General features: G+C 40.1%; 1 protein-coding gene across 1 annotated transcript in view; it reads left to right on the top strand.

The window, feature by feature from the left end:
- The window catches only part of MAN1A1 (mannosidase alpha class 1A member 1), a 152,165-nt gene extending 144,547 nt beyond the window's left edge, over positions 1–7,618 (top strand). The window contains exons 12-13 of the mRNA XM_070417580.1: positions 4,412–4,527; positions 4,902–7,618. Coding sequence (XP_070273681.1) covers positions 4,412–4,527; positions 4,902–5,025 — 240 coding nt within the window. The 3' untranslated portion in view covers positions 5,026–7,618. The remainder of the gene's footprint in view (positions 1–4,411; positions 4,528–4,901) is intronic.
- The last annotated feature ends 7,118 nt before the right edge of the window (positions 7,619–14,736 follow it).

Genomic DNA, 14,736 nt, shown 5'->3' with positions numbered 1-14,736 from the left:
GCCCCCAGTAACTTCTGCTTGGACTTGAGACGCAGTGGGGAGGGGGGAGCGCTGTGGGCTCTTGCCTTTTCTAAAGCACAGAAATAGAGTAGGCAATACTTACTTCACTGTCGCATGCCCTCGGCCCCCTGTGTTGGTGTTGCCTCTGCGATAGGGGATGCCGATGGGAGATGCCCGAGTGCTGGCAGCATTACCCAAGTGCCCGTGCCTCCCAGCTGTTCTGACTCGGAGCTTCTCCCCAGGCAGCTGGCCTGGTCTGGGAAGTGGGGGAGAGTTCCTGGTCCCAGGGGCACCCCTCCCCAGTGAGATACTGGAGTGAGTGGGTGGCTTTCCCAGTCTTCCTTCTTCAAAGAATAGTTCTGAGATGTGTTCTGCATGGTTCCTTGGAGGTGCAGGCGGGAGGGGGCCCTGGTTGCACACAGCTCGTTTCACTGGCTCCTCTCACTTCCCTGTTTCACTCTCCCTACTTCCTGATATCACCTCCCCCCCCCAAATTTCCTGCATCCAACCCATGACTCATGCTCTGTTTTTAGGAGAACCAAAACTAAAACATAGGGGCCCTTGAAAATCACCAAGTCCAGATTCCACGCAAAGGAAAGACTCCTCTGCCGATCTTTGCAGATGGCTATTCCTCATCAATTCAAGGACTTTGTAGCGAAAAGGAATATGCTACTAATAACGTGATTCGTGTCACTTTTTTTAATGGCCGGGAGTATTAGGAAGTTACTCCTTTTAAAACCAGAATTTACAGTTCTGTGCTTTTGAAAAAATAATCTCTCTCTTGTACATTTTAGCTCCTCAGTTATCTGAAGACAGCACCTCCTGCCAGCTGTTCCTCCCGCCTTCACCCTTTTCCTCCACCTTCTCCTGACGTGTTTCCAGGGGTGTTCTTGCAGGGCTGAGCACTGTGACTCAGGAGCCTCTCTCCTGGGGGCTAATTCCTACAGCCTGTGGTCAACTTGTTCCTTTAATAGATTTAGAAAACCCCTGGCTTACATGGAAACTATGGTCGAATGATGTTAACGACTACATTGACGAGTTGAGGCATCTCTTTAATGTCATGAAGAACTACATTAAATTCCTTCTAATTAGACATGTATAATTAATATTCTGATAAAGCTCTTACGATAAGTTATACCTATACATTCATACATGTGTAGGTAAATATGGATTATATAATGTCTATAGATGTAGGTATGTGTAGATTATATCATCTCTCCACTGGGCTAGAGTTGTGGATAAGCCTTACGTAGGAATGTTCATTTCTTTATTTGCACACACGTTTTTCTACAGTTCCCTGAATCTAACCTTTTACACATGGGCATCTTGGCTCTCAGAGAATGATTTGTCTTCCCAGTGTCTGCTTCTGCCTGCCCAGGCTCAATCCCTGTCCTCAGACTCTTTGATGTGTCTGTTTTGCCTGGTTCTCAGACCAAACTCAACGAGTTAGCCTTATTATTAGAGTTGTTCTCTGGGGTCCACCCTTGGAAATCTCCGTTGATCAGCTGTTTTTCTAACCTGGTAGATAAGAAAAGGCTTCTCTGTTCTTATAGTGATGCTTTCCGGCTTAGGACTTAGCTCCTGCTGCTCACTATTCTTTTACCTGCTCCCCCCTAAAAAGGTACAGTCGCTTGCAGTCAGGTTTGTGTTTCTTCTTTTGTTTAGAGCTCTAGTCGGTATAAACATTCTCCTGTCCTCCTTTTCTTTGCTATTAGCAAGTCCCATTTACATATGGTCACTAATAAGTAATGTAAGCATTTACTAAAACTGACGGGGTCCCTATGCCCAGAGACTGGATCCAAAGAACAGACTGCAGTAAAATGATGCTCTGATCAGACTCTGCTATGTAGATACATCCTTCCACTGTTGAGGTTCTGTAAAATCAGTCTGTTATGGGGGCTCAAGAGAGCTGCTTGTCCCTAGATTTACACATCTAAAGTCTTTTTTTTTAATATATTTTATTGATTTTTTACAAAGAGGAAGGGAGAGGGATAGAGAGTTAGAAACATCGATCAGCTGCCTCCTGCACACCCCCTACTGGGGATGTGCCCACAACCAAGGTACGTGCCCGTGACCGGAATCGAACCTGGAACCTTTCAGTCCGCAGGCTGATGCTCTATCCACTGAGCCAAACCGGTTACGGCTAAAGTCTTAAAATTTAGACTTGACATGAAGGTTTTTCAATGCATCTTTAGCATTTTTTTATTTATTTACCAAAAGCCTAAAAAAATTTTTTTTAAAATAAGCTAGGCCTCTCTGGACCTCTAACAGGGCCCTGTACTATGTTGACTGTGTCTCTATCTTGTTTTATTGTCACAACAACCCCATGTGGACCACAGGAACACTGCCTGGGTCCAGGGACCTCTGAGGCCACAGTTAGCAAGTCCAGAGCTGGGACACGACTCCCTCCTCTAAAACTTTAGGTTGTGTTCTTAACTACTATGGCTCTCCACACTAGGACTATGGGAGAGAAAGGACAACTGGGGTGAACTGAAAAGAGGAAAAACTTTGGACATCGCCAGCCCCAAAGCAAAAAATGAAGGAGCTTATAGAAATCTCTATGGGAGGGAGAACGGCCTGACACTCTCATTAGCTCATCGCCAAAGAACTTCCAGAGAAAAACCAAGAAAAAGCTGTGTGGTTAAATTACTTTTTAGGAAATAAGATTTCGTTATGTTCCATAATAATGAACTTACTCATTTCTTCTAAATCTCGATCTTTTTCTTTTTACAAACAATTTTTAACCTCCATTTTATCTGGTATTTAACTTTTTATCAAAAGGAACTTTGATCAGAAAAGGAAGGAAGGAAAAAAATAATTGGACCTGAAAGTCCCTTTCTGTAGGCTTTCGTGCTCTTGGTTCATTGTGTGCAACGAAGAATATAATCAAAGCATTTTATTTTTGAAGTTGATCTTATTTTCCCGGGGGCTTTTAAAAAGTACCAATCATGAGACATTTTCTTTATGCGTGGAGCCTGCCAGTTAGATTTTCTTTAACCTGGTAATTAAATGCTGTATGTCTTCGGCCCTCCAGCCCTGGTGTGCCAAGTCAATGTCCTCATTGCTAGCATCTGCAGAGGGGAGCTGAGCCCTCAGCCCCACATCCCTGCTCACGGGATTCACCTTCTCTCTCCCCTCTTTTCTGGTCTCTGCATTCTTACAGCCATGTTTTCCTCCAAAATCTTTTTCTAGCCAATAACGATCTTTCTCAACTAATATCTCAACTATGTTCTCCATCTTTTTTTGCTAGTTTGGCTGGATGGGAGAAAAATGGAGCATAATTATACACATTTAAAAAAGAGGGGCAGGGTTATGTTTCATAAGAGAAAAGTGAAAAATAAATTTAAAATGACATGAATTAGAACCAGATTTCAGATGGCAATTTTGATATGACTTATAGTATAGTTAATAAGAGTAATGGGATGTGGTGAGTAGGAAATAACTTCTTTAGAACTGACTAGGCCTGGTCACTAACAAAGCAGCCAATGTGATTTCAAAATACAAGGACTAGTCAACTTAGTGGCAGCTGACAATGTAGAAGGCAAGTTATTTTCTGTAAATTTTCTTTCCAACCCTGCCCATCCCATCTCTTATCCAAATACTCTTTATAGTCAGACAGCTACAGGAATGTAGGGTCCTTTCTCCCTAGATATTACCAGTGGATTCATCCCGTCTTCTTCCATCCCAGACCAAAGAAAAGAAAAGTGTGCTTTAGAAATAGATACCAACCACATTTTTCCAACTGCTTTCCATTTTCCACTTTTATCTCTTTCACCAGGATCACTAATTAGTACTCCACAATTGATTTTTAAGCAATAAGATGGTCTGCTTATTGTAGCAGCTGTTTTTGGTCCGGCACACTTTTTTCACCAGGGGTTTATAGTCCCATTCGATATGAATAATCTTTCTAGACCAGGGGTCAGCAACTGTTTTCTGTAAGGGCTGGAGAGAATTAGGTTTGGGGGCCATACGCAACTACTCAACTGTCACTGTAGTGAAGAAATAGCCACAGACAGCATGTGAGTATAGCTGTGGCTCAATAACCCTTCATTTACCAAAACAGACAGCAGATGGGATTTAGCCTGTGGTCCATAGTTTGATGAACCCTGCTCTAGGTTATAGTAGGAGATGGTAAATATGACTGAAAATTTATTCCAAAACTCAATGTGGAAGTGTTTCTAATTAGGTGAGAAGATATATTGTCCATACGTCCTTTAACTTTTCATGCTTTATTTGTATTTACATTGGATAGGGTTTGTTTGTTTTTTTAATTTCCAACTAAAGCTGTTCCAGTCTAGCAATTCAATTTGAATTCTTATTTTATTTGAATTTGACAATCTAGTAATAAAAATTAGTGACAATGGGTTGACCGACTCATGACCAGTTTTTTTCCATCTTCTTGGTCATTCAGGCTCTGGAGAATCACTGCAGGGTGAGCGGGGGCTACTCGGGCCTCAGGGATGTTTACCTCAATCATGACAGTTACGATGATGTGCAGCAGAGCTTCTTCCTGGCGGAGACACTAAAGTGAGTAAAAATCCTCTAAAAGTATGTGGCCGAGGAAGCTGGGCAGACCTCTGTCCATGTCTTTATCATGAGCACATTCAGGCACTGTCACGCATGGCTGCCTCTGAATGCCATTCTACACACATGGCGATGATTGCAGGTTTGTCCTCGGTCATCGTGTGAGTGTGCTGACTCAGGCCTGCTTCCACGGTTCTGGTACTCTAGTATCAAAGCCCAGAGTAGCCTCGTCACTCTGCATTAATGTGTATATTCCCTCAACGCTTTGCTATACTTGATTCTCCCTGGTTCTCCCTCGGATGAATGGAGACACCGATGTGGTTTGGGCTGTGCCTTTGTGGTTTTACTGCTTCATACACTCGTGTTTCTCCCTCTAGATATTTGTACTTAATATTTTCTGACGACGATCTACTTCCACTGGAACATTGGATCTTCAATACTGAGGCCCATCTTCTCCCTAAACTCTGCACTAATGAAAAAGAAGTGGAAGTCAATGGATAATGACAAGACATTTGACATTTTACTCTGCTCATTCCCATCACTGCATACCTTAATAGTTCCTCTTCTGGTATCCAGGCCCATGATGAATTTTATTAGTAGATCTGTGATTATTCTCAGTTCTAAAATTGTTTTGCAGTCTTTTATGTTTTTTCTCATAGGCTTAAATGGGACGCAAATTCCTTCCTTTAGTATTCAGTCAGTAGATCACAGATTTTCTTATTTCACATAATCTGTTATCTCTGGAATTCATGAAGGTGTAGTATCATTTTTATTAGACTGGATAAAATGGTATACCAGTGACCTCTTAATTACAGTTTTGATTTGACTGCAAAACTTTTTCCTCCTCTATGAGGAGATAGTGTCTGCTTTAAGCTGTAATGTTTTGCCATGTTGCAAAAAGCCATAATAATAAATTAAATATTAAAAAAGCTTTTTCCTTTTTAATTTCATGTGTATATGGTTTGTCTATCCACCAGAGACAGATCTTATAACTGTGACAGCCTCCTTATGCGGGTCTATCATTATTTGATAGAATGTCTTCTAAAATACTTTACCTACAATTTAATTCAAAATAGAATGCCATTCCAAAAAGATCATCTCATGTTGACCTCATTTCATTGGAACCACAGTATATTTCCGTTGGTGAATTATGTTAGTGTTTCCTAATTTGTGAATTAGTTCTCAAATTTTACTTGAAATGTCCTGTGTCATTTCTGGATCATGTGCTGGTTAATTTCTTCCATCCTCACCACACAGCAAAGTGAGCTTGCAAGTTTGGCAGATCTCTGCTATTGCTCAGTTATGTTTTTTAAAGGGAAATAGCATCACTCTTAGTGTGTTAGCTTTCGCTTTTTACTAAACATATGAAGAATCGGGTATCTCTAAAGAGAGGATGAATATTTCAAATGATTTTGCATTTGCATTTCATCTTTAACTTTTTTCCTTGAAGTAAAGAAAACATTACATGTGGGTCAGATTTTTCAGATTTGACAGGGGCCCTTTCTCAAATATAGTAAATTATTTCATTTCAGTTAATGAAAGCAGAATTAAGTCTGAAAGAAGCTTTACCAATGTATTTCTTCGTGGTCAATTGAGGAAAATCTAATAAACTTTTAGGTCAAATAAGAATATAGTCTACTTTGGTTAAATTCAATATAGATGTCCCAGCTTAGAAAGAATATGTAGGAATGGATGCTCCTAATCCCCCACAATCCGGTAGCAGATCAAAATAATTATATGGTTCTTCAAAGCATTGTGTTGAGATATGAGTGCTTTTCCCAAGAATAGATTTGGTGATACCTTGTGTTTTCTTATCATATTGGATCATATTATATATATGACCCCAAGAGCTAATATGGTGATGTATATTCTGAGGTACAAAGACTTTAACCACCTGCGTTCTCCACCTACAGTGGTCAGATAGATCAGTGCAACCCCATGCATTAAGCTGAAGCATATGAAGTTGCTGCATTTGTAGTTTAAAAACTATCCAATATCAACAATTTCATATGGTTCAACCTAATATTTTTAAGACAGTTATCTTCTTGGATCCCCATAGACTTAATTGTTTTAGGTCTTTCAGCTTTTAAAGGTGTTTCAAAATATTTCTTTTGACTGAAAGGACCACTTCGTGTGACCTGCTCTTTTTTTCCATATTGTACATTGGTATACAAAGAATAAATTAATAAAATTAGTAAATTAAAAATGTACTTTATTAAATCATTATTAATCATTACTTTAATGAATCATTATTGCCAAGTCAATGTGTTTTGAGTCCCAGAATATCTTCCACTCGTATGTCAGCTCACCTTATGAAATGAATGGATAGTGAGAGCTCTTTTGTCCCAGAACATAAAGGCAAAATATAAAAGATTATTGCAAAAACCAGGCCATATGTATTTAGATTATAATTTTCACATAAACGTCCTTGGGCTAACAATTTAAGTTACCTTCTTTTCTTTGCATTTAAATTTGATTTGAAAGAGCACAGAGCAGGTATGTATTTCTGCAGCAGACAGGATTTTAATATCAGGTTTATGTACACCCTGCACTACAATGTACCTTCTGTATCCTGGTATAAGTAGGCCAAAAGATTATACTAGACATTGTTCTGCCAATGGCAAGAATAAAGTGTTTTCAATTCTAGAACTTGGATTTTTTTAACATAAGTCCCAAAACAACAAAAATGTAAGCAAGAGATTAATATTATAGTGATGTAATTTAACTAAAGTTATATTTTGTGTTAATTATTTTAAACAACTGATGTCTTTACGTAGACACTGTCTTTCATTCATTTGCAGAAATTTCACCTAAAAGGCAAATAATTAAAATAGCACTTAATTCTCTGTATGTGTTTTTGCTATACTTTGTGCAATTAATATTACACATAAAAATTGTGTGGCGATTTTCAGGACTCGATGTTTGACATAATTACTTCATATGTGTTATCCATCCTTTACAATGATTGTTTTTGATTTGTGCATAAATCCATTCTGTCATTTCCAACTTTATATAAATCTTTAATGTTATGGGAAACATAATAGATTGACACATAATTTTTAAAAACTATATTTGTAAAATTTCTCTATTGTGAATAAAGCCTTTTAATATATCTCCTCCTTTGTTATGTTTTTCTCCTTGTAAATAAGTTTTTGAATATATGTAGGGGCGAGTGTGTAGAGTTGAAAATGAAGATATTAGATCTGAATAGTGATTTCCTACCACACCCAGAGTACCCTGACAATGAAACATTTCCCATTAAAAACTTTAACTTGCAAATAATTTTGCATGCATGGCCTTTGGTTGAACAAACACCTTTATTAAGAATCTAACATGTTCAACACCAGGGCCTGTAGGGTGGAGGGGGGGAGTTGGTGTCAGCAATAGCATGAAGTATGATCGTTGTGCTAACATTTACATCCTCACTGTCCCACTGAAACAAAACAAAGCAGCATTTAGTGTGAAATGACAGGTGAAATTCTGTTCAAGGAGCAGGCCACTAGGATTTGATATGTCCCTCCTTTTGGAGCTTGACCGGGTTCTGGGGACATCAGGGACTCATCCCTGTGTCTGTGCCTGTCTCCCGCCCCCTCCCCCCTCCCCCTCCACCACCCCACTCCCACCCCCCCAACCCCCCAGGGCTTCTCTGCAGTGACAGTGCAGTGGGCACACCAGGGCAGGCTGCTTGGTGGGAAGTGCAGTTAACTTGGCTCAGGGACTCCTCGGCTTGCCCAGCCCCAGGCTGTAGGATGAGGCCAAAGCCCCGCCCTTACCTCCCAGGCCTTTCCCCTAATGAGTCCAGCCTGGGGCTCCCCTTCCTGAAGCACCCAAGTTGATAGTCAAAGAAGCTTCGTAGAAAAGAGAGAACTTAAGCTGCAGGAGAGCCTCCAATATTTTTGAAAAAGCCTGGGTTTTTCAAATTCATGTTCCACTTACTAGAATGTTTTAGACATTTTGGGTTTTTTCTGCCTGCCTGGGACTCTCTTTCCTCACTGGCTCATCCTCGCTTCATGTGGGTGTCTGCTCAATGGCACCTCATCAGAGTGGCTGTTTTGACAAATCAATATAAGATTCCCCATCACCCTGAGTCCCTTGGTCTTACTGTATTTCCTGCTTAGCATTTGTTAGGTTACATACTCATTTCCTTGTATGTCTATTGTCTTTCTGACCCCTTAGAACAGTGGTTCTCAACCTTCCTAATGCCGCGACCCTTTAATACAGTTCCTCATGTGGTGACCCCCAACCATAAAAGTATTTTTGTTGCTACTTCATAACTGTAATTTTGCTACTGTTATGAATCGTCATGTAAATATCTGATATGCAGGATGTATTTTCATGGTTACAAATTGAATATAATTAAAGCATAGTGATTAATCACAAAAACAATATGTAATTATATGTGTGTTTTCCGATGGTCTTAGGCGACCCCAGTGAAAGGGTCGTTCGACCCCCAAAGGGGTCGTGACCCTCAGGTTGAGAACCGCTGCCTTAGAATGTAAGCCTCATGAGAACAGAAGTTACTTGTTTTGGTGCCTTCCTCTCCCATCTGCATCTCCAGTGCCTGAAGGAGCGTCTAGCACTTGGCAGCCCACAGGGAATGTTTGGTGAACAGTTAATGCATGAATGAATGAATGAATGAATGGGGTTCGTAGGGTTTGCTACAGCTATTTGCAAATGTCTTCTAATAAGCTGTCCATTTTTTAAAGTATTACATGCCAGAATTGCATAACATGCTGTTTTAAATAGATAATTATAAGAAGGGACAATTTCTTTCATTGCTACTTGCAGTCGTTTTAAGGAAATACAGAGTAAATTGTGGTTGTGACTGAAATTAACTAAAAAAACAGATTTTTAAAAATCACTTTTTATCACATATGGCCCTATGAAAACACCTACCAAAGAAATGTAAGTCGTGATTTCTCCAATATAGTGTTTTCAGTGTTACTATTTGAATAGCCTACTACACTGTATTGTTTTCTGACTTAATCTCACAGTCCTGTGTCATATATTTTTTTTTTAATGCTTTCTACAACATCAAGCAAAATAATTGGTTTTTCATTTAAAATACAGCTAGTCAAATGAGAACCTTCTGAATTCAATTACTTGTAACATAGAGGATATTGGTTATGTTTACTCTGTTGGTGACCAAATTATTAAACAGTTTCTAAACATAATTTTTATTTATACTAATCGTCAACCATCCACACAGAAATTGCAGCCTGGCAATCAATACATCCAATTTCTGATAATTACATGCAGAGGATTCCTTAAATTTTTAAGAAAACAAGAGAAACCTTTTTTCATTGAAGCATAAAATTCATATATCTAATCGCCATTCCAGTTCGCTAGGTTGTGGCTGAAATGTGAGGGTGGGGAAAGGAATCTTATTTAATTTTAATTTAATGGCCCAGAGACTGATTTCTGTTTTTCCCGGCTTATTCCATTCACACTGGCCAACACATGAGTCATAATATTCAAGAACTATCTGCCAAGCATCAGATATGCATATAAAGTCTTAGAACTGCATCGGAGTCTAGACGGCATTCAGTCCAACTCTTATTTTAAACATAAGGACACGAGAATTTCCCAAGGTCAGGAACAGTTTTTTATCCTGGCTCTATGCTGCCAGGTACAGTGATTTGGTAAGATTTATGCTAATAAAAGTTAAAAACAACATACGGGAGCACATGTCCTATCCAACCACTCTAAAATAAAGGTGTAAACTGAGAGTTCACCCTTGGAAACTGAGCTAAGGCCATATTTCTCAAGGTGTGGGCTCCAGTTTATCTATATCAGAACCTCTGGTAAGTCTTGTTAAAATGCAGGTTCCAGAGCATACCCCAAATTTAGCAAATCAAAATTGTGGTGGGGCCCTGGAATACTGGAGTGGAGAACCACAATTTTAAGTTATAGGGGGTGGAAGTCCCAGGATAGCAGAAGAAATAATGAATTAATTAGCAAGTGATGAGAAGCCCATGGATCTTCTTTCTGTATTTTTGTTTCTACTTCCAGGCTTAAGCAGAACAACAACTTGAAACATAATTTGGATCACTTTGGAAATGTGGATTCATTCTTTTACAAAAGTATTTCTGAGCAATAAGCCATATAATCTACATCTTTTAGAAACAGATTCACACTGGATTTTTAAACATAAGTCTTTCTTATTGAGCAAACTCAAAAGCATTAACTTCAATCATCCCTCTTTTTATTCAGTGACTGTTTCATTTGCTTTCTTCTCCCAGTAGCTGCTTTTAAAGTCAATTCTCAAATTGTTTCTTCTGTTCTTGTTGAATTTGACAATATTGTCACTTGCACAGACTACATAGGTAGGCTATGTGTCGTATAAATATATAAGATATTCTTGGAAATGACCTTTGAAAAGCACCTTCATTTCTATCCTCTGTCCCCTGTGTTTTTGCATTCATTGTGATGCAATTGTCAAACATTTGTTGGCTTGCCATTATTATGATCACTTTGAATCTCCTTAAAACATGCCATTAGTTACTGAATAAATTAACGTAAATTTGTGTCACAGATCCATTTAATTCCCCAGTGCATGCAAATTACCATGAAAGCTTAGAAAGCAGTAATAGATATATAGCACTTTTAAAAACTTTTCCACAGACTGGGATGTTTTGGCCTTAGGCTACGAGCCCATATTAATTCATAATTTTACAAACAAGGCCTCAACATGCACTGCTTTTCAAATCATGTCTTTCAAAACGACTGGCATCTGAGAGTATTTTGTTTTGCTTTGCTTTTAAATATCTTAGGGGAAAGAAGTAAATGACCCTAATTCACAAAATCTTGGGAAGTTTGTTCTTGACTTTCTGACTGTTTTTGGAGTTCTTTGTGGGAAGTAGAAACAGGCTTAGAATCATCTCCTAGAACTGGGATGGGAGGCCACACAATGTCAACTTCTCAAAGTAGGCTCAGTGCTGTGGGTCCCACTCCATAGACATGGCCTCTTGCTTGTTGTGACTCCACTTAGTAAGTACCAGAGAACAAGCTGGGTCTCTCCCTTCTGTGTGGAAAATGTCATCACCATTCTGCCAGTCAGTACAACACTTCCCCTCACCAGTTACATAAACCCTGAGTACATTTCACAGCTATTCACACTTTTGGCCTGCTAGTCCCAAGCTGGTAACTTTGTGACTTAGTCTCAGCCAGGCGCTGCAAAATTATATATGTTTTAAATACTGCCATTATAATAAATTACGGCCCTCGGTGCGGTATAGAAGGGGGAGAAAGTGTAGATGCATTTGGACCTATTCTTTGGTAAGGACCTATATATATTTGGATTTATACAATGGTAAGCACGTTTCACTAGGAATCAAGACAACTGAGGTCCAAACTTAGCTCTGTTATGAACTTCCTGTGTGATTCGGAACAAGTCCTCAAGTTTTCACTTCTCGGTTTCCTCGTCTGTAAATAGGGAAGAGCGATTAGTCCAGGGGCAGCCGCTGGGCTCTGCCCTGAACGATGCCTGTGTGGGGACCTGGAGCAGGAACCAGCAGTACCCAAACCAGGAGTTTCCCATCCATGGACGAGGGACCACCACACCTGAATTACAAGACTTCAGACCTTAGTTTCCTCATCTGTGAAGTGGGACCAATAATACCCACTTCCTGAGGATTAAAATTGCTCTTGTAGGTGAACATTCTTAGCTCTCTACCTGGCAGGATCGGGCCTTCAACCCTGAATTCCAGGCCCTGATTGCAGCTCTTACATCCTGGGACGGAAGCCTCGCTGCTCCACGTTGGCAAGCTGCCAGCGTGTTCTGCTAGGACAACACGTGTGCGATTATTTCTCTTGCTGGTTCCAACTGCCGCCGGGTTTTGGATGCCGTCCTCCCGGCAGACTGCTGCAAACACATGCTCCTGCTCATCTTCCAAGGTCAGAGTTAGCACTTGCTTTCTGACATGAGAAGACAGAAATACTCTGCTCTGTCTTCACACCTGAATTGTGCACTAATGGAAGACGTTTTCACTTTTTTTTTTTTTTCTCTTTCTTTTTCTGAAGAACAGGTTTTCCTTTCGCATTTGTAGAAGAAATAAAGATCAACCTGCCTGATTGTTGCACTGGTAAGAACACTATTATCGATCATCATTGATCTATTGAAATAGCCTAGTAAAAATAAAACAATGACTGCACGTTAAGAACTCCATTTAAATTTTAGTTTATTTCCATCCCAGAGTAGCTTTGAAAACCAACAAATCAATTTTATGAATTGGGAAGGAATAATTTCTGAAAGAGCCAGTATGGCTTCCAAAATCAGCTTATATGTTTAAAAATTGCTTCTAGTGGCTGAAAACTAATCATATCCAAAGAAAAATACATAAAGTGATTTTGATTCAGAGTCTACTTAACCTATCTTCACCCACCCACCCCAAAAACCCTTCGTTTCCACAGCGTAGGGGACATGAATTGTGTGAGAAGAACACTGCCTTTTCTTCTACTCTCCTCCCCAGGAATGTCAGACTTGGCTTCTGAAGAGGGGCTTGCAGTCCTGCCCCCAGGTTCTGCCTAACCAAGCGCTCAGAGTCCCCTCTCTCCCACCCCCGCCTCCCCCATGCCACCCTCTGCTAACCTGCACTCTTCCTGAAATGGCCCTCCCAGTCTTTTCCTCCTCTTCTTGGGAAATGCCTACCTGTCCGCCTCTCTGTTCCCCCAACGTATTCTTGCCCTTCTGGGACTCCTAAGGACTTTATGCAAATTTCTATTCACATGCAGCACACTGTGGTGTCACTATGTGTTTTCATTCATTTATTCATTCTATCACAAATATTTATTAAGCTCCAAGAATACTCTGGACACTACCCTAGGGATTCAGCAGGGAGCAAGATTTTCTTGTTTTCATGGAGCTGAAGACTAGAAAAAAGGAAGGTGCCATGACTTAGTCATTCATATAAATACAGGACGTAATACGGCATCGGGCACGTATTTGTTTCAACCCAAATGCACCCTTTTATCCTATATTTAGGAGGCACTCAGAAATCATTCGATAAAGGGTGAACAAATTGTTAAGAAATGGAGAAAAAATTGAAAACTTTCCTTCAAAAAATATAAACACAGTTTTCACCTTAAGTTTTCCTGCAAGAGAACACAGCCCCCGCCAGGCCCTGCTAACTCAGTAGTGCAGCTACCTACACAGTGGAATGCAGAGCTTATATTGAGGGGATAATCTAGTGTTTACCTTAACTGCGAGATGCCTAATTATGAGCTGTCATTAGAAAATTCTCATCACTGTCCTTGCAAAAGCAAACTCACCGAAAATAGGCCACTTGTCATCTTTTAATATGTTCATAATATATCAACTGTCTCAGGGAAAACCCCAGGAGCCCGAGCTGGGTCCCTCCATCGTAATTGCTTCTGGACTCCACGCTGTTGGTAAAATCAACAGACACATCAGCTCCTCTCAGGGCCGCTGGGGTTTGGCTTGTTGTGTTTGTGGGGGGTGAGTTGTTTGTTTGCTTGCTTGCTTACTCTATCCATCACAGATGAAGACTGCTCACTGGCACACTCACACATCAGGGACTGGCATCTGGTCAATGAAACACTTGAGGGACACTCAGTGATGTCAACAACATCTAACTCCTCTGTGGTGATGGCAGCCCTTTTGTAATCCTCTAGTCATAGGACAAAGGATTCTGGGGCTAAAGCAAATCCATTGTTATTTATATGGTGGTATTCTTTCTGATACGTTCAGCTTCCTTTTCTCAGGGGGCCTTTCTTCAAGCATTCCTACAGGTGACAAAAATGACTGATTAGAACGTTCACCCTCCTCCACCTTATCTTCTTGTCTCTGGCATCTAGGGGAGGTGCTGATATAAATGAGCAGACAGGGAGGAAAAACAAAGGCTCCCAGGGCAATGAATCAGTCCCTGAAAAATCTGAAAGTGACATTTGTCACAATTATAAATCAATAGGCAGGATTCCATTAAAGACTAGATAAAAACCATATAGAATGTCAAAACCGTGATTAAAAGGTAAATAAACATCGCAAATTCGAACAAGAGCTTAGATTTATTTTGCAGCTCTGAAAAAGTAGAGGAGAGATTGTTTTCTTCTCTCTGGTCCCCTTCACATAATGAGGACTGCATTAAGGAGAAGTTTCAGAATTTCCACATTGCATATCTGGGCTTTTAACCTCTCCCAAAGATCAGAAAAGACTGCCAAGCCAGAAAGCATTCTTGGCTCATGTACACAGCT

The sequence above is a fragment of the Myotis yumanensis genome, unplaced genomic scaffold, assembly GCF_028538775.1.
Source record: "Myotis yumanensis isolate MYYU_CA2020_CCGP unplaced genomic scaffold, mMyoYum1.0.hap1 SCAF_6, whole genome shotgun sequence".
NCBI classification, from domain to species: Eukaryota; Metazoa; Chordata; class Mammalia; order Chiroptera; family Vespertilionidae; genus Myotis; species Myotis yumanensis.
Note: the sequence above shows the minus strand (reverse complement) of the source record. Positions and strands in the feature narration are given on the sequence as shown.